At 37.8% G+C, this 26,353-nt stretch overlaps 1 protein-coding gene across 3 annotated transcripts in view; it reads right to left on the minus strand.

Moving 5' to 3' along the window:
• furinb (furin (paired basic amino acid cleaving enzyme) b) overlaps positions 1-26,353 on the minus strand; it is a 131,314-nt gene that overhangs the window by 58,676 nt on the left and 46,285 nt on the right. For 2 of the 3 annotated variants that reach the window (XM_032584819.1, XM_032584829.1), the window contains exons 3-5: positions 12,277-12,375; positions 3,332-3,427; positions 664-792 (exon numbers count right to left, since the gene is read on the minus strand). In XM_032584819.1, coding sequence (XP_032440710.1) covers positions 664-792; positions 3,332-3,427; positions 12,277-12,375 — 324 coding nt within the window. Of the gene's footprint in view, positions 1-663; positions 793-3,331; positions 3,428-12,276; positions 12,376-16,313; positions 16,375-26,353 lie in introns of those variants that run through there. The other variant, XM_032584838.1, reaches the window with a different exon arrangement.

The following is a 26,353-nucleotide window of genomic DNA, read 5'->3' on the forward strand; positions in this document are numbered from 1 at the left end:
AGGAACCTATTTAAAGTAACAATCACCCCTGCTTGCACTATCAGCAGTACACTGAATATTAACAACAATGTTTAAGCACTTTCATGCACTTCATGTCTAAAATTAGTTTGTGCTCACTTGTCCTGTGACGTTTTGCTTTTCCTAATTTATGTCACTGCATGAATTCAACTAAGATGTTTGCTTATGCAACAAGCTCCCTACAGCTGAGAATTGTTATCACCAACATAAATTTTGCAAACTAAAGCTTTTGCAAAGTGTTGCCTTTTTGCTGACAATCTGGAGCTTATACAGCAGCCTCCAACTGAAGGCAGTGGAAAAGGGCAGATTCATGGACACTGAAAACACATGTTGCTCACCCATTAATCTTACATTTCTAGCAATACACAGGGGTGTAAACACTCATACTGAAAATAAATAAAACATGGCTGTAACATATGCAATTAACATTATAAATAATGAATGTTTAAACCCTAATGTCACTAATAAAAAGCTTTTGACTTTAATACATCACAAACCAACAGTAGTCTTCTCTGATTTCAGTTCTGTTTATAAAAACAAAGGATTGTTGTGAACTACCGTAGTTTATCTGAGTACATTGTAATAACTGATTTGGGACAAATTAAGCTGCAGTTGCACCTGGTGCATTTAGCATTTTTAACTTACATAATTGCTGTGGAGGTCAGGATGGTCCTTTTCAATCCCATCATCCAAAATGGTCACCACTACACCTCTCCCAGTGTAGCCTTGAACCCAGGCTGCCTTCGTATTCAAGTCTTGATGTGTTGGATTGGACTGAAATAAACAAAAGTCTTTTGTTTAGGTGTCTTTGTTTAGGTGTCTATTTGCTTTGAGCCACACTTCCCAAACAAAAACCACCAGAAAGTGTTTGTCAGTGACAGAAAAGCTCAAATCATTTGCAAAAAATCCTTTATTTGGATCACTGAAAAAACACAGCAATGTTTAACATGAAAGTACAAAATGGCAAAAAAAAGAAAGACAACTTGTTGCAGTTCAGCAATCCTTTTGAAAGTATTTGGCTCTTGATGTAAATAACAGTCTGTGAGTCCTTTGAGTGGAAGGAGAGGGACACAAAAAGGGGTTAGAGTGGTTGCTGAAAGTCACTAATGTGAGAGGTATAAGGGAAAGTAAGCACTATAGGTGGAAGAGGTGGTTAAAGATAGACTCACACTCAGAGAATAGAAAAACACCCTCCTAAAACTACACTGTTCTGAGCCATGCTTTGTTTGTACAGTTCATAAAAGTCTTTTATTTAATCATTTCATTTTCAAGCAATCATATCACATTGGTAGTATAAATACATATGCAGTCTGTGAGGCTATACTCAATATTGGGTTTGGAGAATATTGGAAAATGAGAAAAAAAGATATAAAGAATATTTTTGGTAAAAGTAAGGAACACATCATTTTAGTCAGCCTCCAGTGATTATATCACTGTAAATATCTCAGTTGGTTAATGTTTGATCTGCTCTGCATTTTATTTCTATTCAACTTGTTGCAGTTCAGCAACAAGTTGAATAGAAATATCATAGTGCAGGAAGACATTTTGACTACTCAAATCACATTATCTCTGTCTTCCTAAACCAATGTTGCCATTATACTTGGTAGTGACATTTGAGACAAGGTGATTTAAAAAGTGATTCATAATCGCAACCACTATCAAAAAATCACTGATTTAAAATTTGTTTGACAACATGAAGTTGGCCAAAAGATAATGGATAATGGAGAGAAAAAAGTCTCCAAGAGTGCATTAATGAGTCACGCAGAAATGTAGAAAAAAAAAAAAAAATCCATAACAATATCCAATGCACTGCAGGACCTGCCTCAGGTTAAGGTCAGTGTTTCAACGGTAAGAAAGAGTCTGCTCAAAAATGACATTCATAGGAGATCAAAAAGGCCAAACCTCTTCAGATCAAAAAGGAAAAAATGCCTGTCTCACATTTCCCAAACAATATCGTGATGGTCTAATGAATTTTATTTGAAATATGTGGAAAGCGCTACATCTGCAATAAAACCAACACAGCAGTCAGACATGCGATGATAGAGTGATGGTTTGCTAGGACTGGGCAATAATAACCAGATGACGCAATAGATAGATGATCAGTACTAATAGAAAACTGATATGTGATCAATATCAATAGAAAATACAGTCAATAGAATGTTCAATAATTTCACTGAAGTCTGATCCAGAACCACACAGAATTCTAGTTTCTATGTTGTGAGCTTTAACAGCCAGCACTATTTCCAAAATCCTCAAATATGACATTAACAAATCAATTCTTCAAAGCAGAGTGGGCTGAAATTCCTCCTCAGTGATCGATTGTTGGTTATTGCAAATGCTTTATGGGAGTCATTTCCACCAACCAACTTTTTAGGTTTGAGAGGCAGTTATTTTTTCAAATAGCACAAATTTGGTCTGGATACCTTTGTAACTTGAGAAATGTCTCACCAGAAAACTGTTTTTTTGGGGGGGGGGGTTGCATTTGCTCTGCTACTCTTGTTTGATATCAACATTTGTTTGATGATCTAAAACATTTAATTAATAAAGCAAAAAATCTGCAAGAGGGGAAAATGTTGCTTCACAGCACTGAATCAATCCACAAACACTAATATAAAATAACTGTCACTACTGTAAAATTGTTGTGATGCCAAGACAGTTATAGTGGCTCTGTGGCATGTGGCTCAGACTAAAAAAGCTTTATTATCCTCTTATTTCTGAAGTCACAGTTGCGTAGAATAGTTTGAAAGGAAAAGCATGTTAAGACAGTCAGACATTTTAAAGTCTAATGCTAAATGTCAGAAGCAGTTTCATGTCTTCCATTCGCTGTTGTCTTGTGCCATGTTTGGTCTGCTGCAGTGACAGCAGTTTAAGGTAAATGAAGAGGAACAAAAAGGAGAGACTGGGGGGAAATTGGAGCATTTCTAAGAAAGGCTGTGAATAATAAAAAGACATAGCACAAGCAGTAAACAGTATTAATGTTTTACAGGTGATACATATACAGTCAACATCCTAAGATGTTATAAATTATACACTTTACCCCCAAACTCTTGCTGGTGATCAAGATGACAGATGAATGGGTGAGCTTAATGCACAGCGGGACAATTTCTGATTAGCTGACTGATGACAAGGATTCATAAAATTCAAATACGAAACAATATTAATAAATGTACACATCTCTATTATTTAGTCTTCATACTTTATACCTAAATTTATTTGTTGATAGTACTGTACTTCAGTGATGTTAGAAGCATATACCTACATACTAAGTACTATTGCATCATATATTTAAATGAGAAGGGAGGCCAGAACCTACCAGGTACCACTGCTTGGAAAAATCTGGGTCTGTGGGGTCTTCAAAGATATCCCTCTTCTTTCTTCTTTTCACCACTTGCTGTTCCACCCACAGGACCTGGAGTGCCCAGACACACAAACACACACAAACAAAAATAAATAAACCCACGCACAAAGGAAAATTCACAGTTTACACTGCTGCCCTCACATCATATTTGTTGTTAGTAATGTTCCTGTTTCAGATGTGATTGCAGTGTCAAACAAGACTAGAAACAAGTGAAAAACATGGTCTCAACTGGGTTCAGAAAGAAATAACTAAACAGAAAAGCAGAGATGAAGAGAAAATCGGATTTGCTTCATTGCTCAGATTCCAGAAGAACAGTGGCTCCTGCACTGTTTCGTGTTCTTTAAAGAATAACCAGTGCATTAAACATATTATATAAATAATACTTGTGGTGATAAATTAATTTATAGTTCACATACATTGTAATGGGCATTAATGGGCATCAATATAATTTTGGTCTATGAAAAAAATATTGAAATCAGTTTATTTATTGTATAACAAACTACTTCAATGAAATTTAACTTTTAAGTTACTGTGGATAATCTCTAAGACATACATGGTCAAAATTAAATATACAAATATGTATAGATGTCCTCACTAATATTTGGTTTAAAGTCACCAAGTTTCACCTTAGCCACACATTTTGATAGCCATTAATACGCCTTTGGCATAATTCTGGACTGATATTTCACATCTTATCTTTGCAGACTAGAGTTTGTCTGCTTTTTCTATTCCAAAGGTCCCTACTGCATTTTTGTGATCATTGTCCTGCAGGAATTTAAGGTTGTGTTAATGTTTGATTTATCTGCTTCAATCTGTCATCTTTATATAAAACTTCAAAAATGACACCATCAAGAACCACTAAATTTGCAGCTGCCTTTATGGACCAGTCCACCTGCCTTCTGGAAGACAAAATCTTTTGCTAAACACAAAGATTAAGAAATTTGGCCACGGTTGGAAGAATGTTTGAATGAGATTCAGCTAAGCATTCAAACTTAAGAAGCCAATACAATGCCAACTATTACTAAGCAGTACTGTGTGGGTCTATTTTTAGTAAAACCGTTAAATTACATAAAGTTGATGAAATAATGAAAACGGAGGACTGCCTCTGAATTCTTGAACTCAACAAATCAATGACCAATGACAATCAGATTTTAATGTCTGGCTGCAAACGCACATTAAGAAAGGCCAAAATTATGCTTATGGAGTGGTTCCAACATCAAGACTATTCAAAATGTATCTACTGTGCTTAAAACTTAGGTTCGTGTCAGGAACCAACTAATTTAAATTAACTTCCTTCAACATGCTGATAGAAGGAGTGGTCAAAAATACACCCAGAATTAAGCGACCACTTTGTTAAAGACTACAAAGAATGGATAATTGTGTGGAGGACTCACTACTATCTAAAGGACATTTACTCAGAGTGGTCATCTGTATATATTTGAGCCAGCATGAATAATTTAGTCTATTCGTCCATTAGAAAAATCCACAATTTTAACTCATTCATTCAAGTATTGTTTTTAAAATGCATTATGCACAAGTGAAATGCAATCACATTTGAATACATGTGTATTTATATTATTATTCCATAATCAAAAAAGTCAAATCAAGCATTAAGTTGACCTTCATTAATGTATGTAACCTTCTGAAAGGACCAGCAAGTGAAACAGATGGGTCTTTTAAATCCTTTCTATAAAACCATTCACTCTGAAAACAGAACAAATGTGATTGTATCCTTAGAAGCAAATGATTTAAAATACTTAAGAACAGAGGAAAAAAAAGCACCCTGAGATCCAGGGCAAGGACAAAGACTTGACATACACCAGCGCACAAAACAGCAATCATAAAAGAAGAGGGAGGTCTCAGCATGGGTTAGGAGGGCAATTTGCATGAGCAATAAAATTTTTCTTTCATTTTTGCCAAGTGTCCTGAGGATGTTTACCGTTTGATTACTAAGGAGGGAACATGCTGCTATTGTTTGTAATAGAAATAGACTGGAAACAACAGATCTGAGGTCTTGATTTGTAGCTGGACTACTGTGTTAGAAGGGGGAAAAAAAAAGACATTCACCAGCAGTTTTACCCACAAAATGGACCTCACTAAATGTGAGATGACAGTAAGTGAGAGGAGTAAATTCTGTGAACAGATTGTTAGTCCATCAGACAGAGAGAAGGACAACCATTTATACTCGTATACACATCCATGGTCAATTTAGAGAAACTGTATTCTCAATGTACACACAGTACTGGTGGTGGGGTGTACTGGTGAGTGTGTGCACATGTGTACGTATAGTCACCAGTTAGGATAGGGATAAAATGTACAAGCCTCACTTGTTTCAGTGAGTCATGTTCTGTACAGACCTAAAGCAACACTCCACCTAAACCCAATTAGAGCTTCAGTTGTCCATGTCTATTTATTTCTATTTTTTTCTATATTTTTATATCTGGACAATCTTTGCAAAGGATGAAAATCACTTTACGACTGTTAATTTTCTTGATGACATTAAAAACCAGGTACAAGATTTTAATGTACCTGGAATCTGACTCTTTTCAGCTACACCTTTTCTGACTTGTACAGTTTATTTCTGGTCCATGGCCCTAAGACCTAAGAGGCCTTTGGGCAATTATAGGTCATTCTAGCTACAACCACAGCATTGTTGAAGTAGGAAGCTGTTAAAAAGAAAAGATTTTTTCTGCTGAGGCATGTCAACTGTTCATTCAGGCTGCAACAACTTAGAACTAGATTTCACTGGGTGCTATTGATTTCACTTGTTCACCATTTCATACTTGTGCAATTTTTGGCACTTTGTACCCAACCTTTTCAAATATAGAAAAAGGAAACTGTCTTTCACAAGAAGTATTGTATATTCTTAACACCATGGAGACGTTTTGTCAAATTGGCAAAGCAGCAAATCGACTTAAAAACAGACTTCATGTTTTACATCGTGTTTTATTAGGGACTTGTAGATGTTGACAACCTTTTGGAAATGTCCTTTCTACAAGGAGTACAAATGGAGACTAATAATGTTGGTATCTGCTAATAGATTAAAGAAATACAATAAGTCAATTTTAAATGGGTTAATATGTTGTTTAAAATAACAGTTTTGCACAAGTTCTTTTCTTACACAAAAGATAATTTTACCTCTACTATCAACATATGTAAACTAATTGAACATTCATGGTAGAAAGACAAGAAAAAAAATAATTTAACACTTAACTATAGATCTGTCAGAAAAATTTAGATTTTATCAGGTCAAAGTTTTCCAAAAAATTGCGAATTTAATCATCAGTGAATCTCTCTTAAAAACTCCAGATGACACAGTGGCTTCAAATGGCAGTACTTTAAAAATTAATTTAAACTTTTCCCCCCATTATAATTCCAAACTTCTTTACACTCCGTTTTGTAGAGTTCTCAATCATTTTAAAGACCAATTATGAATATAAACATTCACTATGGCTTTATGGCAGATATTTTTAGAATGGTCAGGTTTTAAATATACAAGTTGGATCAAAACAGGCATGGACAGACAGACAGATTTTTCCAGAATGCATAAGAGCCCTACTTAAAAAGCCTAAATTGCATTTTTAATCATTCACCAAGGTAGGCTCACTTTGACCTTAACCAATACAAGAAAGACTAATAAATTATCTGCTGTTTTTGTTGAGCTAAATCCTCATTTATTGGCTGAAAAGGTCTATTGAGCACTGAACATCATGTCCATATGAGTCTTATTTGCATTTGAATTAGTTTTTTAAACTATCAGAAGTCATCAAAGGGGAGAATGGGACCACTTTATGTGTACAGAATGCACACTCGGCCTTCCTATATTGTTTAACAACTGTTTTCCTTGCTATCCACTATCTTTTTCATACAATGTTCTGTACTTGCGAGAAGTAAAGTACTTGTCATCTGTGAATAGGGATTTATATAGGGAATAGAGATTTATATCATTAGCACTGAATATCACAAATGAGTTGAGAAATTGAAAAGTTCATTAGAACTTTCTAATGAAGAAAGTTTTACTTTCTCCATTCGATTTTCTGCTGATAACAAAGTTAGAATATCACCATCAATATTCACTATGGCTTTTGAATGACAATAAAAATATTTAACTCTTGGAGTCAGATACAAATTGTTGCAAAGATTAAAGAGAAGAGAGGAAAGAGCAACAAAGAGTCGTGTAAATATTCCCTAAAAATCTAGTATATAAACTATACTAGATTATATTTTATTCTAAACAAACAGCAGCAAACCCAAAACAAATCAATTCTTTCCCTCATAGGATATAAGGGTGTGCAGAGAAAAGATGACAAATGACCCTTACAAACATAATGGTAAAAGCTTATGCAACTGCCAATGTCATCTTGCCACTGCGTGATAATTCAAAGGGGACAGTGATAAGCGGCATGCTCGTACCACAGAAGCAGAGGAAAAGGGACAATGGTGGTTTCGTGAAATGCAGCCTCTGGATTAGGAGGAGGAAACAGCGTAACGAGCTCAAAGCTTAGCAATGACTAATCCAAATCCAGCCTTTCTGTTCCTATTGCCTTCTAAATCTGTTTTCTTAAACCACATGAAGCATAACATTTTATTCTTTCTTACTCTGCGGATTAGATAGTTGCAACTCAAATGAATATACAGATGGACTTAAATAAACATGGAAGCACAATCCCACTCACCTATGCCATGGAATTGGTTTTGTTGGCAGCAGCCATGCTTTGCCAGAGGTGTTCTCTGCTTTTTGGTTGTGTAGGTGTGAAATTACATCTGGTGCAAGTTGTTGTTTCTCAGCCAAAAACCTAATGCCCTCAATAGATCAGAGTTCAACTACCGAGTTACAGAAACTTGAACTACTGACTTCTGATATGTAATCTCCATTATAAAAAAAATCTTTTTTATCACTCAAGGCCTTAAATCGACAGCTTTATGACATGTTCCACTTGAGATGCTTTTATTTCCCTGCTCAAAATAAACAGGTTCAACTATAACATTTCTGAGTGCATCTTGTTGATGAATTCCTGGTCCATGGCGGATATTAGCAGCAGAAAACAATCAACTATTAATCGAGCCTGTAATCTCAGCAGCAATTTTGCCTTTGTTCATTATGTATTTCGTCATTTGCTGCAGCAAAGAGATCTATAATTGAGTATTGCACATCATTAGTCCCTTTCTAGTGACAATGACAAAATGTTTGCATCTGCCAGCACCCTTGCTAAACCTCATTGATTTCTCATTGTAGGGCTGTTGAAAACAGATAGTGTAATCACATTGCTATGGTGCTCTAGCAGCTCGCTAGAGCACCATAGCATATGGTATGTGAAAGTTCAGTGAGATTTCAATTCAACTCTTGACTACTGCCCACAGTAAATGTCACCGCATCTTAGTAATATGCCTTAAAGCCTTGGTGCTTGTCAGAAGCACAGGAGTGCTTTCCTCAGGCTTCAAGAAAGGGGATCAACATAACTGAAGAAAAATCTTTTAGTCACCACTTGGGAGATCTATTTAAGTACAGATGGGAAACCTCAGATCTCATTTGGTAAGTATCCATGTTTTCATCAGTAGTCAGGTGCTGCTTGAAATATATTTTAGAGAAGCAATCACCATTGCTGTCTCCCTCTTTTCAAATGTAAAAAATGGCAACAGCGTGAGGGGCGTAGTTCACTGTCAGCAAAACTGAAAACACAGGACAGGTAAGGCAGATGTGTGCACAAGCTAATAATGCAGCACCCTGGGTCTAGTGGAATTTGAATTTATTAGCATCAGTTTGCCTTTTGGGCAGCGATCCAGGGAGATGAGGGTGAGGGTACTGTATGTTACTTGAAAGCACAAAAGCCTTTTTTTAAATTAGGAAAAAAAAAGACAATAGAAACTCAACCTGGCTTTTTTCTTTGCTCCACATTAGCTCGGTAACCCACAAGAAAGAATTATTGCCATATTTATATCTACAAAGGAACAGGGCAGAAACAGCATATGGTCCGAAGTCTGTCTGGGTCAGTAGAGTTTGTAGGGGTGGGGATGGGGATGATTGTTGCATCTTGGGGCCCTGCTGTTTTTTATTTTTGTTTTTTTTTCCGCCTTTGTTTTCTCACAGCCCACATTGGGCATGGTTGGCCTAGAGAGGACCAACAAGGGAAGCAAGGTGAAATATCTGTGCAGCAAGTCTGTCTACTTTTTCCTCTATTTTTTTTAAGGCTTAGGTATTATGTAACACTGACTTTTTTCTAGTTTTTTATCATGCTATAATGTTATTCCCTCATCAAAACATACCTGGAGTGTTGCTTTGATTATTTTATGCATGTTTGAAAAATCCTTGAATCTCCCATGGTAGCCTAAATACTCGCTCTCCACAAAGCTCTTCCTTGGAGCTGCAGTCTCCAGTTGAGCTTCTTGCCTCACCGACCCTCCCTTGCACTTCACTACTCAACAGAAATTAGCAAACACCTGGTGAAACTACACATTTACTGAGTGTTTCATATGTACTACTCCTTAGTCCAATTATATTAAAAATGGTTGTAAATGGCATAAGGAGAAGTATTGTTGTGATGACATGATGAAGGCGGAGTGCCGGAAGGAGTTTGAGCTCCTTAAAGAAGCAGAAGCCCAATTTCAGAGCATTCAATTGCAAAGTCACATTTATTTTAAGTTATGCTTGATGTACGGCATTTTTATAACAGCTGAAGTTACTTGATTGTGCTTTAAAATGGCAACCTGTGCCTGAAAAATAAATACCACCCTTTAATTAAATATTTAATTTCTACTCTCCGTCATATTCAAATACTTTTTTTAAAATAAAGTCTTTGTTAATGAAATATTGTATTTGTACTTTCATTGTCTACTTGTTTGAAAATATACACTCCACTTAGCAGGTAAAAAGAGTCAATATCGTTCTTTGCAGTTCTCCTCTATTTTTCTCAAAGCAGATATTTCTAAAGTGGGTCCCAAGTTCAGGGGTACATTTGGGGTTTTAATAACTGTATACAAACTAATTTAAACAAAAATCAGAACTAATGCTATTTGAAGTATTTTGCTCCATCTTAGCTCCTGGAAATGTGAATCCAATAAAGAGTGTATGTGGTTTTAGTGATTACTTTGTTTTAAAAGCTGACCTCATGACCAGCAACATGTTACCTTTGTGAAAGAAAAAGGTCAAAAATAAAATAAACTAAAAGACAAACTTTATCATCATATGTTGTTGCCAAGATTTTTGCTTTAATATTTAACATTAAAGCAAAAATTAAAGCATTTGCTTTAATTAACATTTTCTCTTAAAGTGCATTGAAAAAGTATTCATACCACTTTAACTTTCTAAAAATCTGTTATCTTATAACAGCATTCTAAGCAATTTATTTAATACAAGAAAAGTGTATACACAAAATGTCAAATGTTATCCTCCAGGTTCTACTCGTTCCAATATTGATATACTGTCATTGTGCAGAGAAGCTTTAAACTTGAATCACTTGAATAAACTTAATTTTTTTGACATGTATATATTTCCAGACTTCACTCAAAAATGGGAAGAAGCACAGCTGGGGGTCTAATGTGGTTCAAACAAGGAGCGGAAGCAGGGGGTGTTTAGTTGATTCCAATCTACATGATCTTCACAACACACAAGTACTATTATCCCACCTGTAAAGAGATCTACACTTGTGCAGCCCATTAAAAATCTAATTAGCACTCAAACTGAAGAATGTTAATAGCAAGGCCACATAGTCAATTTAAAAAGCAAATTTTTTCTAATAGGAATCTTAATTACTTGGTACTCAACACTGATGTTAAGTGCTATTAAACAGTTTTCATTACGGTATTTACATATGATTTCTGTGAACTGCCTTGTTTTGAGTTAGAACAAGCACAAAGCTTAGTAAAAAATGGAAAAATATTCAATAGGATGTAGATTCTACCCCCATTTTTCTTCATTGTTTGTGATGCCAACCAGCTGTCTAAAATGAATGTATAATGGCTTGAAATCTTTTTTCTAAAAAAAGGAAACAGTTTTCTTAGAGAAATGTATTAGGATTGCTGAGAGGTTTGATCAGATTAATATGCATAAAACAGTCCAGTAACAAGTCTGATTTGATCTGTCTAATTTTCTTAGGTCAACTTCTCTTTGATAAGTCCAAGATACAATTTAAGCTAATTTCACTTCAAAACAAATACACTTGTTACTTAGGTACCTGGTCAGCTTGCTGTTTAAATAGAGAAAATGACTCTACTATTATTATTTAAAAACAAAACATAAAATCTAACCTGTTGGCATTTCTGTGGACTTGAATAGTTAAAGGCATTGGTTATTATTTTCAAAGAATATATGAAACTGTAACAACATAAAAATATTTTTGAAACTGAAGCATGTAATATTCTTTGGAAGAAGAAATAGAATCAATACATGCTGCTGGTGACTGTCTGGGACTGCCTTTCTCTTGTGCTGCTGCAGTAAATATACAACATTGATAGGTTTATTTTCTGGCTTTTGGTGGGCAGGAAAAGAAAATATAACTTCCCATCTTCCCTGGGCACAGTTGTGCTTTTTGGAAGTGTAATATTCACACTAACCATGTTTTTACTTATAGAATAATATCAAAGAATATATTGAATATATAATTTAGAACATATTTTTTGACAGTGATCCTCTTTAGTTATGTGCATATGAAAAAGTTTGAGCAATAAAAATGTCCCTATTTAGCATAATTACAGTTATGTGGTGTTCTGAAGTATGTCAGTGGGACAGATGGAAAGACAAGTGTGGACTACAAAAAAAATGGTTGACAAGCTGTCACTGATGCTGGCATGCTTTTCTCTAGTGATGTATACACATTCACTGTGTAATCCAATCTGTCTTCTGGCTTTTTGTTGCCAATAAGGAGAGCCACAGTGAACTGTGAGAGAGCTGACACCAGTCTTACCTGTGGTTCTTTTTGCAGTCTGATGTGCATTCCCGTGTGGCCTGACAATGCCCTCTTCTCCACGGCATGGTGCCTGAAGTGATAATAATCTCCAAAAACCTGCACAAACACAGACAAAGAGGCAGTGAATTTACCTGCTGGAATAGCATGGGCAGATAACACTGTTTACAAGAGTACCGGAACAGAGGTGAGGTGAATGTGCAGAGAATTCAACTCAAACGGCTGTCACACTGAATGCTGTCACAGACTGTCTTTCTCTGTTAGTATTAAAAATAAATTAGCTTGTGTTTGTTTATCTAGAGCATAGGATTTGATTCAAATTTCACATGTAAAGTTCCAGCTGGGCATTTACATACACTTGCCATGAGGATGAATGTTGTATCAATTTATTTATTTATTTACGCTAGCGTTTCTCTTGTCCCCACTACATTGAGCAATCCTAAAAATGATTGCTCTTGTATGAATAAGACACAAAGTCATATTCATACAACTCCATTAATATTTAGATATATGTTCCTTAGCAAGTTGTAAAGACACCACACGTCTTTGTGGTTTAATATTTTACTGTTTCCTTTCAGAAATGCAAGAGGTTTCCTGGTAGGGACTTAGTTTTTAAGCATAGAGCATTAATTTCTAATTGCATTCATATTTTTCCCCAATATATTGCTTTATCAATTCAAATATATTTCGAAATTGAGTTAGGTTTTTGATATGGATTTTTATCATGTTGAAAGAGTCAGTTGTTGCTAGGTTTCAACCACCAAACTGCTGATTTTAGGTACAGCCAAATAATTAGCTATTAGCTATGGTCTTCAACATTCCATCTATTTTGTGCAATGCACCAGTATTAATGGCAGCAAAACATTTCCACATCACCAGAGTAAGTACAGTTTTCTTATGTTTGAAGGCCTCGCCTTGACTGGTCCAAACATATTTTTTGTCATTGAGACCAAATGGATCTTTGCCTCCTGTGACTCGCCATTTCAATCATCCTCAACAGTGTAGATTTAGAGAAGGATCCTGTTAATCCATGTTGACATTAAACTTGCAATGATACTGGCATTCCGGCGTCTTTCAGCTTAGATTTGAGCTTTGATAGTTCCTGGGGTGTTACTGAAGATTTTGACAAAAATCCTTTTTGTTACATGATGACAGTTTGGGGGACATTGTTAAAACACAGAATCAATTGGGTGTTCCAACAGGATGATTCCAAACACATGTGAAAACTGAAAACTGGCTTCTGGAATGATCTTCCCAAAGCTCCAAACTCGAATATAAAGAACATTAATGGACTAAGCATAAAACTTGGTTCCAGGACATGGATGATTTTATAAATTCTACCAATTCTGCCAAGAATTTGCCAGAACCTCAGTAATGAATAATAAAATGTGGTTTATTGCCGAGATACATTTATCAAGCAGCTGTTTTAGCAATTACTTTGATCCTAAACAGTTGTATGAACTTCTAGCGATTACTTCGATCCTGTGTAATAATAATAAGTCAGTCGTACACCTAGTTTTTTTTTTATGTGACATTCATAGCCACGATAAGTGGAAGTTAACTTCTGACCTGAACTGTAAATCAACTGATAAAAAAAACTGATCCAATCCAATTATTTGAAGCCTAATACGTTTAAGATCAATCTCCATTTAGGTATTAAAATCTCAGAAAGTGGTACAAATGTCTGTTTAACTAGAATTATGATAATACCAATTTATGATGAAAATATACCTTATTCTTTCTGCACAGGAAGAAATGTAAAGGTATGTAGCTAGCCTGGAAATTAGCTTTCTGTAGAGGAAAAAATACAAAACTAGCTCTGAAAAGCAACATTCACCAAAATCTATGGATGGACATAATGAAAACACACATGACCTTCAGAGAAAGAGCTATATAAAAGCTGTCTGGAGCATCCCTAATACTGTTGTCATTGCTCTGCTCATGTCCTGCTCATAAAAGAGCTTTTAGGGACAAGTAATGGGATGACAGCTGTCACCAAACTGGCCTTAAACCTCAGGGGAAGTTTATTTTTCATTAGTCTTGCTGTTAGGTGACACATTGAGCAGCCTGAGGCTCCTCTGCTTGTCATATCAAGGAGAGCTGACCTAGGAGAGGCCTAGAGACTAAATAATAAGGACATATAGAAGTAAGTTGAGTCTAGCAGATAAAAATAGCCAAACAAAAGATTAATAATGGAGAAAGATGAGGAACAACACAACCACTTGTTAAAAGGATGTATTCACAAGAGAACAGCCACCATTGGAGGAGGAGGCATTGCAATCTGTACATTTGTGCCACTGGGGAACAGGCTCACCTTCACTAGCCCAATGGAGCAAAGGAAGAGAGGGGGAACCAGAGAGGAGTGGCAATGGGGGGAAACGAGGGGAAGGAAAGGGAAGCTGGGGGTTGGGGTTGAGGTGTTGCTGGAGGGGACCCAAGGTTTGACAGGCTGAGCTGGTGGGATGGATGTGTGTGAGGAGCAAGAAGAGCAGACACAGCAGGATATAAGGCTCTCCTGGGGCTGCAGGCATATTCTGCAGGCAGTGCTGTCTGCGAGCCGCCCAGACTGGAGGCTCCGGCTTAAAGGCCAAACCTGGCAGCAGTAATATAGAGATGGCATCCTCCAGCAAGCCAATTTGAATTCATTTGTTGAATGTTGTGATTAAGAGCTGGTTCTAAATCTCCTGCTATGAGCTTGCATATAAACCAAATTGCTCAGTTTTATACAAAAATGATTGGTCTTTCAATGCATGCAATTATGGGTAGAAAAGATGAATAAGGCTCCTTCAGTGTTAAGATGGCTTTTTAAAACATCTTCCTGTATTGATGAAAGCATAAGCTTAAAAGAAGATGTAAAAGCACTTTTACTCATGAAATTAAGAAGAAACGAGTCGAGCTTTTGAATCTGAGATGGGCTTTGAATGGTTTCTTAGTCTGGGTCAGCAGGCTACACAATGGGGAAGACTGCTAACTTGGCAACTGTCCAGATGACAGTCATTGACACAACAAGGATAAGACACAACAAAACATAATTGCTTATGAATCTGGTTGTTCACAGAATACCTATGCTGAAAAATATTCATAGCAAGTTGAGTGGAAGTAAAAAGTGTTGTCAGTGAGGGTGCAGGGAGAGTCAATGTATCATGAGCCACTATGCACAGACAAATCCCACACATGAGCTACAAATGTCATATTTTGGTAAAGTTGCTTCTAGACTATGGGTAAGATTGGTCTGTGCATTAAGTCTTTTGATGCAAACTCAGTGGTCCTTGTTTCAGATGAAGGTAAAATTTATATCTTATTTGGAAATTGAGGTCCTGGAGTCTTGAGAAAAAATGAAGAGGAACAGAATCCACCTTGCTTAAAGTCCAGTAGGAAGTTTAGTACAATTAGTGATTAATATTGGGTGTCATGTCGTCTGCTGGTTCTGATCCACTGTGTTTTCTGAATTCCTGAGTCAACACAGTCACCTACCAGAAAATTTCAGAGCACTTCTTGCTTCCTTCAACTGACAAGCTTTATGGAGATGCTGATTTCATTTTCTAGCAGGAGTTTACACCTGTCCACGCTGCCAAAGGCACCAAAAGCTGGTGTAATGATAGTGTAGTTATTGTGCTTGATTGGCCAGCAACCTCGTCTGACATGTACCCCATGAAGAATCCATGTGGTGTTGTCAAGAGACCTTATGACTGTCACTTTCAAAGCAACCTGAGCTTTCTCTACACCTCAGCAGAGCCACTGGCTCCAAACCATGTTACACTGATGGAGTAATTTATGCAAAAAATGTCCCAAGCAAATATTGAGTGCATAGAAATGAACATATTTTTCAACAGACTAACATGCCTAAAATATTGATCATATGTTACAAAAGATGAGACACTGAATTTGGAGTTTTCCTTAAATGCAAGACACAATCATCAAAAAAGAAATAGAGGGCAGATATATTTCACTCTATGTGTAATAAACATAAAGAATATTTAAGTTGCACTTTCTGAAATGAGTGACAAAAACAGGTCATATTCAAACTTTATAAACACCTGTTTGATGGGCCTGGTTCACATTGTGTTCAGCAAACAAAGTGTTCAGCAGGACTACTATAAAGACAGAAAAATTACATGTCAGATGAAGAGAAAGACAATGACAAGTACAAATAATTGTAAAAATAGAAAATGTACATATTAAGACCAACCATTATTCACACCTCTGGCAGATTTAACTTAACCAGATTGCCTTGCTGACAGGCAAAATAATATTTACATTTTTTTAGTGGCCTTGCCAGAATCTAGACATGTAAGTGATAAAAAATGTTTAGGGAGATAAAGATTAGAGTATAATAAGAACTAATTTACACTAAGAACTAATCTGCTCTCCTTTTTTCCAAAGCTTTTAGGAATCTGTACCTAACTGCTTGGGTCAGCCCAGGTTCTCTGCTGGTTTCTGGGTTTTTTGGAAACATTTTAGCTTCACATGCTGACAGAATGTCAGTTTAAAAGCAGAAGAAAAAATCCAGCAACAATGACCGCTTTTAAGAAACACCAAAAGTATCCACACCATTTTCTATGTCATGGTAGTTTGTCTATAAGAGGCAATGATGCAAAACGTTGCATTGATATTCCGGTTAGAAGTTACTTATTTTTTCTTTCACTCTTCTTTGAATAGACACATTAAAGGCCCTAAAGCCATTGTAGTGAAAATTGTAACTCTGAGAGGATTGTGGTTGCTCAGCTGAGCTAAAAATAATGTCAATAGGGGAGTGTACTTGTCTGCAAGTCCAGTTGGCTTGCATGAGAGGAATGTCAAGGCCCTAAGGAGGTTTTTAACCTTTTAAAGACTTGGAGCTTATTGCAAAAGCAATAATGGTAAATAAAGGTGAAAAACACCCAAGGATACAAGCAGAAAGCTTGTCAGCAATTATGAGAAGCATTTGACTGCCCAGACACCAATGATGACGCTTTCCATGATGTTATATAAATATGTATACAACATCGAGGGGATGTTGCATACATATGTATAAATAATTTACTATAAGCTAATTCACTTAAAATGGAAATCAATTAACAAAATAATATATTTCAAAAATGATGTCCCTTGAACACTGTTATTTTCTTTCATGAGAAGCCTGTGTCATTTTCAATCAGATACCAACCTCTTGGTACAATTAAAATAATTTTCAAATTAAATCTGCCAGTGGCTTGAATAATTTTGATCTGTGTATTCAAGAAAAAGTTGTCAGATTTGGGTTTTTTGTGATCCAGAACTCCACAACTGCTGCAAATTGTTTGTGAATACATCCGACTATGTGGTTGTACCTGTGTCCATGTACTTTCGATATTTTGCGTATTGAGTCACAGGCATGGCGGCATACTTGTAGAGATGTGTGTGAAGATATGGAAGCAAATATCAACTGAAATTAAAGTTAGGAGGGAGAAAAGTCCAAGCCTGGGAGCAGGCCCGAGAGAAGACACACAGAACACCAAGCAGGAAGGGGTGGACAAAGGCCAAGGCCCAGCAGGTCTACTGGCTGACCTCACAATGCTCCCTAAACACCCACAATATTCATGCAATGCAAAATCCCTAATAAGTAGAATATAAAATACCACCACAACCTGACAACCAGGAGAGGGTAACCCACCCACAAGACCACTGGAACACAGCCATACCCAAAAACTGCAACCCCTATTTTCCAATAACAGTGATGCAACCCACGCCTCAGCCAGTCAGATGGAACCCTGACAACGATGACCTTTTAAAAACAGAAAATACTGTTTAGATAAACTGCTATGACAGGTCCTTAATTGATATTAAAACCTTGCAGTGTTTCAAACATAAAGTCAAACCATACGAGGTAAGAGCACCTTCAATATATAAGACTGCTGCGATGAAAAATATGACCCCAGGAATTAATACGACCCATTTTCACATTGATTGTGGCAGGGCAGAAAGCTAATTTGTGCTGCCCAGGGGTGGCTTTTCTGTGGGACAAACCTATTTCCCAGAGTGCTGATGTCCTCATTTAGAACTCGAGTCTACGGGTCTTGGGAAAATTGAGATGGAGAAAGAGAGCTGCAGCTGAGTCATACTTCTACAAAGCTTTAACTAGAGTGAATCATATGGGGTTTGGGAGAAGGTGAGTGTGCATGTGTGTGCAAATGCGTGCAAGTGATAATAATTGAGAGCACTGTAGGTCATTTGTCACCCTGCCAGTACACTCTGAATCTGCATTAGAGGCACACTGCCCTTTACACCCCTCACTGGACACTGCCAGAGGTTGTCTGTCTGCTTTAGCCTCTTCATTCTTATTTCCGTCTTATATGTACATTCATTTATTCTTGGAATGTCAGCTCCAGGGGACTTCAGAGAAGTCTCCAGCAGAGAGCCAGCCTTTTTATTCAGGGTGTTCAGTCTCTTTTAGTCACTCTGTTCTGATTATGCTGCCCCCAACAGATGGCTTCAAAGAAATTTATACATTTCACCAGACTCAGTGAAGATATGAAACATCTTGCTGCAAGCATAAAAAAACACCAATAATTTGCAAGTAGTTTTTACTCCATTTCGTCTTATAAACAGCCTCAGTGTTGCATTTTTAGACCAATATGTTGTCCAGATGAACACCCAAATATTTTGACTATTCCACCACCACCTTTGTCCCTTATAGCACAGAAACATGTTTTACTCCCGGTTCTCCAAAAATCTCTGCATGCCCTGCATCACATTTCAGCAGGAACTGATGCTTGTATTCCTGCTCAGTAAAACAACATGATGACTGCAGAGAAGTGTGAGTAATCCTGCAGGGGACGTGACGCTTAGCTTTTTAATGGAAATCTGCGACAAATAAGGAGAAGAGAAATGTTGAGCGTTCAGTCTTCCTGTATCACTGACCACCATGTCAGACAGCCTTTTAGTCTTATTAACTGGTGTGACAGGTAGGTAGTCGATACTCCAGACAGTTGTAGGGGCATCAAGTCTCTTTTTTCCTGAAAGTTCTCGCATGCACTTGAAGCTAAATCTTGTTAAATGCACAGGGGAATCCACATATTATTGCAGATTAGCTAAAAGTAAAAACTCCCACCCAAGCCCTTTATGATGGATGTTAGCTTCTAAAAAGTTCTTTGTAAAATTTGTTTTAATAGTTAAAGGAGCTGAAATAAAGGAAGCTGCTAAAGGGAACTCTTGCACATTGTTTTAATTTTGTAAATTTGTGCAGCAACAAGTGAGGGCTTTTAGGATGCTGGGGACAGCACTATCTGGACATGCAACCTTGTTCCAGTTCAGTCTAGCCGAGGCTGATCTTTACCTGATTAATGAAGACAGACAGGTTCCATGAGGAGGGACAAGGTGAGGGATTTCTGTGTCCTGATGTAGGCGGAGATGTTGATGAGGCTGTCTTAATGTCAGTGAGATTGTGACAGGAGAATATATGGGTACAAAGAGGAAGTTAGGTTTGTGTGGCACAGCTAAGGAGAATGCTAAGCCTTAAAGCTGAGACTATTGAAAAACACATTCAGACTGAAAGCCCTTCACCTTAAAGTCTGCAAACCTCAATAACAATGAGTCAATGTCCTTCAAGGCTTTCTTTTTGTTGTTCAGCAACTCACATCTGGCAATTTCTTTGTGGGTGAAGCACATCGCTTTTCTAGTGGATGTGACCCACAATGAAATTTATTTAGTCTGTCACACAATCAGTCACGGCATTTATATCATCTCCCCATGGCTCACAGAATGCATCCTGGCCTTTGGCTTCTCAATGACCTTTCAGAGTTTCTTTAGCTTCTCAGAATACCTCCTGAAGGTTATTTTCATCACAAGCTGCCACTGAACAAAGCATGGGTAAGTGTCGTTCACACAGAACATAATTATTTTCAGCTCCTGCAGATGGAAAAACCACAGACATACAAACCTTCACCATTTGGATAAAGACAGAAACTATTTTGTGTGGCTGAGGAATTGAAAACACATAACCTTTTTTGTCATTTCCCCCCTCAGCTATGCATGACAAACTGGTGGTTTTTGTTTAAGATAAAATCAGTGAACTGCAGATGTGATTCAGTGATAGCAAAAATTTACCTATCGATTTTAGAAGAATGTTCCCCATATAGGTAATTGTTAGGAAAATTATCCTCCTGTTCATTTACTCATGAGTTTATTTTACAAGTTATCTTTTCATATTATTCTTTTCATATTATTCTTTTCATATTATTCTTTTATATTATTACTCTCATATTATTCTTCTTTTTATATTTACTTAACTTTTCTTTCTTTTGTAGTATATTATTAACTTTGTTTAGGATGTTTGCTTGGAAGCTAAAAACGTTAAACATTCATGTGTTATTAGTTCCATCTGTAACTGATTAGTTGTGGTCAGCCACATGCCCTTATAAGGGCATGTCCATGAGAGGTTCCAGAATGTAAAGACGGTTGGTCAATTCTCTGTGTGACTGTGTGAAGAGAAGCCCAACCTCCTTTTTCTATACAATAAAGAGAAATGCAAAGAAAGAACTGGCAGAATTGAGTCCAGACAGTGTTTGACAGCGATTCGTCGCGTCTGTTCTCAATTCTCCTATTCTGCAGAAAAGAAATCAAAAGAAACCTATACTCTGTCTCTGGCTGATTCTTTGCAGGTTGTGACAAAATAAACCTATCATTTTTGGGGGCTCGTCCGGGATTCCCAACATACCCGCCGCTGACAGACGGAGGAAAGACGCGCTGAAAACTGCCGGCAGTCAGGTTCTTTAACCTGAAAGTCCCGGGGGGTAAATTCCTCGCTGGGCCAGTGTCTTAGGTCAACCTCTTTCAGCCAACGGCGGATTGACGGGACTCAGAACCGAGACAGAGCAGGAATCAGCCAAGTAAGTAAATAATGTGGTATCCGGGTGGTTTTCAGTCCCCCGTTTGATGTAAAATAAAGAAGGGAAAGTATAAAACACACGCACGAAGGGAAAGAAACCTGTGAAACCTTTAAAAAAACAGTGGGAAAGCAAGTGGTGGGCCTTGTTGGGGATGTGTAGCAAGAATCCTCCACTCAAATCATTTATTGAGTTGAGTCGAAGTGAGGATTACCACGACAAGAATTTAACCACCACCCCACTTCCAACCCCCGTTCTGTAGCGTCCACCCTAGGTGTCATAAAGAACGGGACGAAAACACTGTAAAAAATGGGTTCTTCACATGGGAAGGTGAAAAGTCTAAAAGGGGATGAAAAGTTTATGTGTGAGATGGAGCCAGGTAACTTAAAATACCTCGCCAAATGGAAAAAGAAGTATGGAATAAATGGTGTGTTGAAAGTGGAACAATGGAAAATTGTGGTGTGTAAATTAGAAACAAGTGTTAGTTCAAAAACTGGTACCAGACAACAGAAAAAATTAAAGGAACTTGTAGTTGCACGTAAGTGGTTAACCCAGGCACAAAATAGACATAATGCGCGTGCTAAAAATAAATTAGGCCGAAAAACCGAAGCTTTGTTTGTTAGACCAGAAGATAATGAAACTCAACCTCGAGCTCAAGTATGTGCACAAAAAACCCCACCCCCAGCCTTTGACCCAAAGGAGGACGCTCCTGAGGCATTAAGGGGGGTTTCAACAGGCCAGCCTGCAAAACTAGAAAAAAAACAGGAAACTTTGGGTCCCTCTCAATCTACTCGCAGTAAAACAACCCCAATAACTGCTAAAATCCATGTACAAATGGAAAATCCTCCTCCATATAATTCTTCTAAAACTCCGGGTTCTTCTAGCTCATATCAAAAGTTGTACCCTTCACTGTCTGAGCCATCAGAAGAGTTATATCCAATGGTTCAGGTTGCAAATCCTAATCCGGGAGAGGAAAATAAACAACCTACAATACTAGTTTTCCGTCCGTGGTCTCTTGAAGAAGCCAGAAAAGCTGTAGAAGGTGTAACTTCTCCAAAGAAGATCTTGATAAATGGATCATGGACATGGAGGGGATTTATAATTCCTATGGATTAAATGGATATGAATTTGGCCAAGCCTTGCAATCTTCTTTAGGGAAAGATTGGGCAAAAGTCCGGGGCACTTATACTGGATACTCAATCCGTTCTCCAGGAACTGCTTTACCATACCAAACTACTATGGGAGGTGAACTACAACGTCAGTGGGATGAAGTTCAACAAAGAGCTAAGGAGGTCTTTGCTAGGCATGCAGATTATTCCCACCTTGGTTCAATTAAACAAAAATCAGGGGAAGATGTCGATGATTTTAAAATCCGTTTTGAAAACGAATATAAATTTCATAGCGGCATTATGTTCAGTGATCACAACGGCTCTCCTTACCAGCAACAGTTAAAAAATATGTTAATGTCCGGGTTTCTCCCACACATTGCTAAATGGATTAGAAAACATCTGGTAGCATTTAACACCTCCACCGTTCATGAATTAATGGAGTATGCACGGCATGCAGAGAAACATGCAAAAATAAAGGGAGGCAGTTCTAGTGGGGGAGATGCACACATCTTCTGGGCAGATTCCACCTCTGACCCAGAGGAAGTGTTTTCATTTCAAAGCACCCGACCCCCTCAAGGAAATAGAGGTGGTTTTCAAGGAAATAGAGGTGGCCCTCGGTCTAGGGGGTTGTCTCAGTTAAGAAATAGAATACCACAAACAGAGGAGGGGTGTTGGATTTGTGGGTCACTAGATCACTGGTCAAAAGAATGTCCTAATCAGAGACAGGCGCCACACCAAAGGGGGAGGAGGAGAGGTCGCAGGGGCAATTCACGACCTTATCAGGCGTGACTAGATGAATCAACTGTTAAAAACGAAGTTCAGACTCAAGTTGTTAATGTGTATGGGGCAATGGAACTATTAAATGCATTAAAAGAAAAGCCGTATATTGTTCTGACTGTCCATGGTCAGCCTGTGACTTTCTTATGTGACTCTGGAGCTTGTAAAACTTGCGTTAAAGACAGTGTAGGACTCAAATCCTCCAATACTCCTATATTTGTAAAATCAGCAAATGGTCAAACTTCACAGGAGTGGATGTCACGCTGTATTGACATCTGTGATCCTCAGACAGGAAAAAGGCTGCACGCCCCTGTTGTAATTTCACCTAGCTGCCCAATTAATCTCTTAGGGCGCGATTTGATGGGAAAATTAGGCATTGCAATTTTCCCTACAAAGGGAGGAATGAAAGCTGTAAGAGTTGAAAATGTTATGGCCACAGTAACTGAAAAACCAATGTATTATGCTCTGCAGCTGCCATTTCTTAAACAGATAAGTGAAAAAAGTGAACTCTTAATCAAAGCAAAAGAGTCTCTGTCTGTCCCTGTTGATGAAACACCGTTAGCAGAACTAGAAGTTATCATGAATGTGTGTTTAACGACAGATGACAGATATGCAAAAAAATTCTTAAAGCAGGAACCAATGTTGGTGACTACTCAGTATTTGTATACTGACGGAAACTCATTTGCAGCAGCTTCTGTGCTTCTGCCCACACAACAGCTATCTCTTTATTGCCTACCAGGGGTCCCACATCTGTCTTTGTTTAAAGCTGATGACACACAAAGCAGAGACACAGGTCCCCGTTTAAAAGCAGCAGAAATGGCATCTGATTTTCTGCCTTGTTCTCAAAAATTAGGCTGGACGTACAGTCCGAGTACACAGCTTTGGAGAATGTCGTACAGAGTTCTCTTCGATACAGAACCAAAAGTTACAGATTCTCCTTGACTTAATCTAGATTCTACAGTCCTACTATCGCAGTCTGATGAGGATGACCTACAGACTTTGCCTGCTTCATTATGGTCCACAGGGCCAACAGATGTAGGATTAATTACTATAGTGGAACCAGTCACTATTACTCCAAAATCACAGTGTAGGCCCAGAATAAAACAATACCCGTTAAAACCGGATGCACAGGAAGGAATAAAACCTGTTGTACAGGACCTTTTGGATGCTGGAATAATTAGACCATGTTTTGATTCACCATGTAACACTCCAATTTTTCCAGTACAAAAAGCTGATGGAAAAAATTGGCGGATGATCCAAGATCTCCGAGCTGTAAATGCAGCAGTCCAAACTCGAGCCCCAAACGTTCCAGATCCACACACGTTGCTTAATTCCCTAGACCCAGAAAGCAAATTTTTCACCGTGATCGATTTAAGTAATGCTTTTTTCTCAATACCAGTACATCCTGACTCACAATACTGGTTTGCTTTCACTTTTGAAGGAAAAAAGTATACTTATACGCGTTTGCCACAGGGTTTTGCTGATAGTCCAACTATTTTCACACAAGCAGTTATGACTTGTCTGGAAAGTTTTACTCCGCAAAATGGTAGTCAAATCCTAGTATATGTAGATGATCTTCTCATAGCATCTAAAAGTAAAGCAGCATGTAAAGCAGATTCTCTGCAACTTTTACATCACCTTGCATCTACTGGAAATAAAGTTAGCAAATCAAAATTACAGTGGATTCAACAACAAGTTCGCTATTTGGGACATCAGATTTCTGAAAATGGGAAGGAAATACATGATGAGCGAAAATCTGCAATAGCGAATGCTCCAAAACCTGTAACAAAAAAACAGATGATGGCTTTTCTAGGCCTCTGTAATTATTGCAGAGCCTGGATCCCACAGTTTGCAGAAAAAACACAACTGCTACTTAATCTCATTTATGAGACTCCTATGGCCATGTCTGAGGTGATAACATGGACACCTGAAGCTGAAAAACAGTTCACAGATTTGAAAACAGAGCTTATCTCATCCACAGTTCTTGCGCTACCTGATTACAGGAAGCCGTTCGTTCAAACTGTTGATTGTAAAAATGGGTTTATGTGTTCAGTCCTGTTACAGTCTCATGGAGGAAAATTAAAACCTATCGCATATTATTCCAAACGGCTAGACTCAGTCGCATCTGCACTTCCTTTATGTCTACAAGCTGTATGCTCAGCTGCTCTAGCTGTAGAAAGTTCAGCAGAAGTGGTCTTATATCACCCACTAAATTTATTAGTTCCTCATGCTGTAGATGTGCTGTTGTTGCAGGCAAAAATGTCTTTTCTGTCACCTGCTCGACAGCTCTCCTACACAGCACTTTTGCTTTCTCAGCCTCATTTAACAATTCAGAGATGTACTGTTCTTAATCCTGCTACTCTTGTTCCAACTGCTACAGATGGTGTTCCACATGACTGTGTGTTTGAAACTGAAAAATTACAATTACCTCGTCCAGATTTGTCTGATGTGCCATTAAAAACTGGCAATGTATGGTTTGTGGATGGATCTTGTTCCAAAAATTACAAAGGGGAGACTCAAACAGGTTACGCAGTGGTGACCTCTGCTGGTGAAGTAGTTGAAGCCAAACAGATCAAAGCACATCATTCAGCCCAGGCTGCTGAACTAATTGCTTTGACCAGGGCTTGCGAGTTGGCTAAAGGTCAAGATGTCACTATTTATACTGATAGTCAATATGCATTTTCTACAGTTTTCTTTTTTGCTAAACAATGGGAACGCAGGGGTATGACTACTAGTACTGGCAAACCTGTTACACATGCTAAGCTTCTGTTATCGCTGCTTCAGGCCATACTCTTACCATCTAAGTTGGCCCTTCTCAAATGTGTTGCTCACACTAAAGGGACTGATTTTGTGTCAACTGGTAATCGTTATGCAGATAACACGGCTAAGCTAGCTGCTACAGGCGCTTTTGGTGTGTCAGAGATATATCATGCGACATCACAGGAACTTCTTATTGATCTAGAAATTCTCCTGTCACACCAACAAGCTGCTCACCGTGCTGAACAACGCTCATGGTTCAGTAAGGGTGCTGTTAAGAACACAACAGGCCTTTATATGCTTAACAATAAACCTATTCTTCCTAAAAGTCTTTTTAATGCTGCAGCAATTCTGACTCATAGTTGTTGCCATGTGTCCACAGGTGGGATGGTTCACATAATTCAGCAGCATTTTTCAGTGTTTGGGTTTAATGTATATGCTAAAACTTTCTGTAGAGCATGTACAATCTGTGTAAGACATAATCCACAAGGAAATGTTCGACCAAAGAGGGGTCAATTTCCTAAGCCACAATACCCATTTGAGACTATGCATATGGATTTCATTGAACTTTCTCAAAGTGGTCCCTATAAA

The sequence above is a fragment of the Xiphophorus hellerii genome, chromosome 2 (assembly GCF_003331165.1).
Source record: "Xiphophorus hellerii strain 12219 chromosome 2, Xiphophorus_hellerii-4.1, whole genome shotgun sequence".
NCBI lineage: Eukaryota > Metazoa > Chordata > Actinopteri > Cyprinodontiformes > Poeciliidae > Xiphophorus > Xiphophorus hellerii.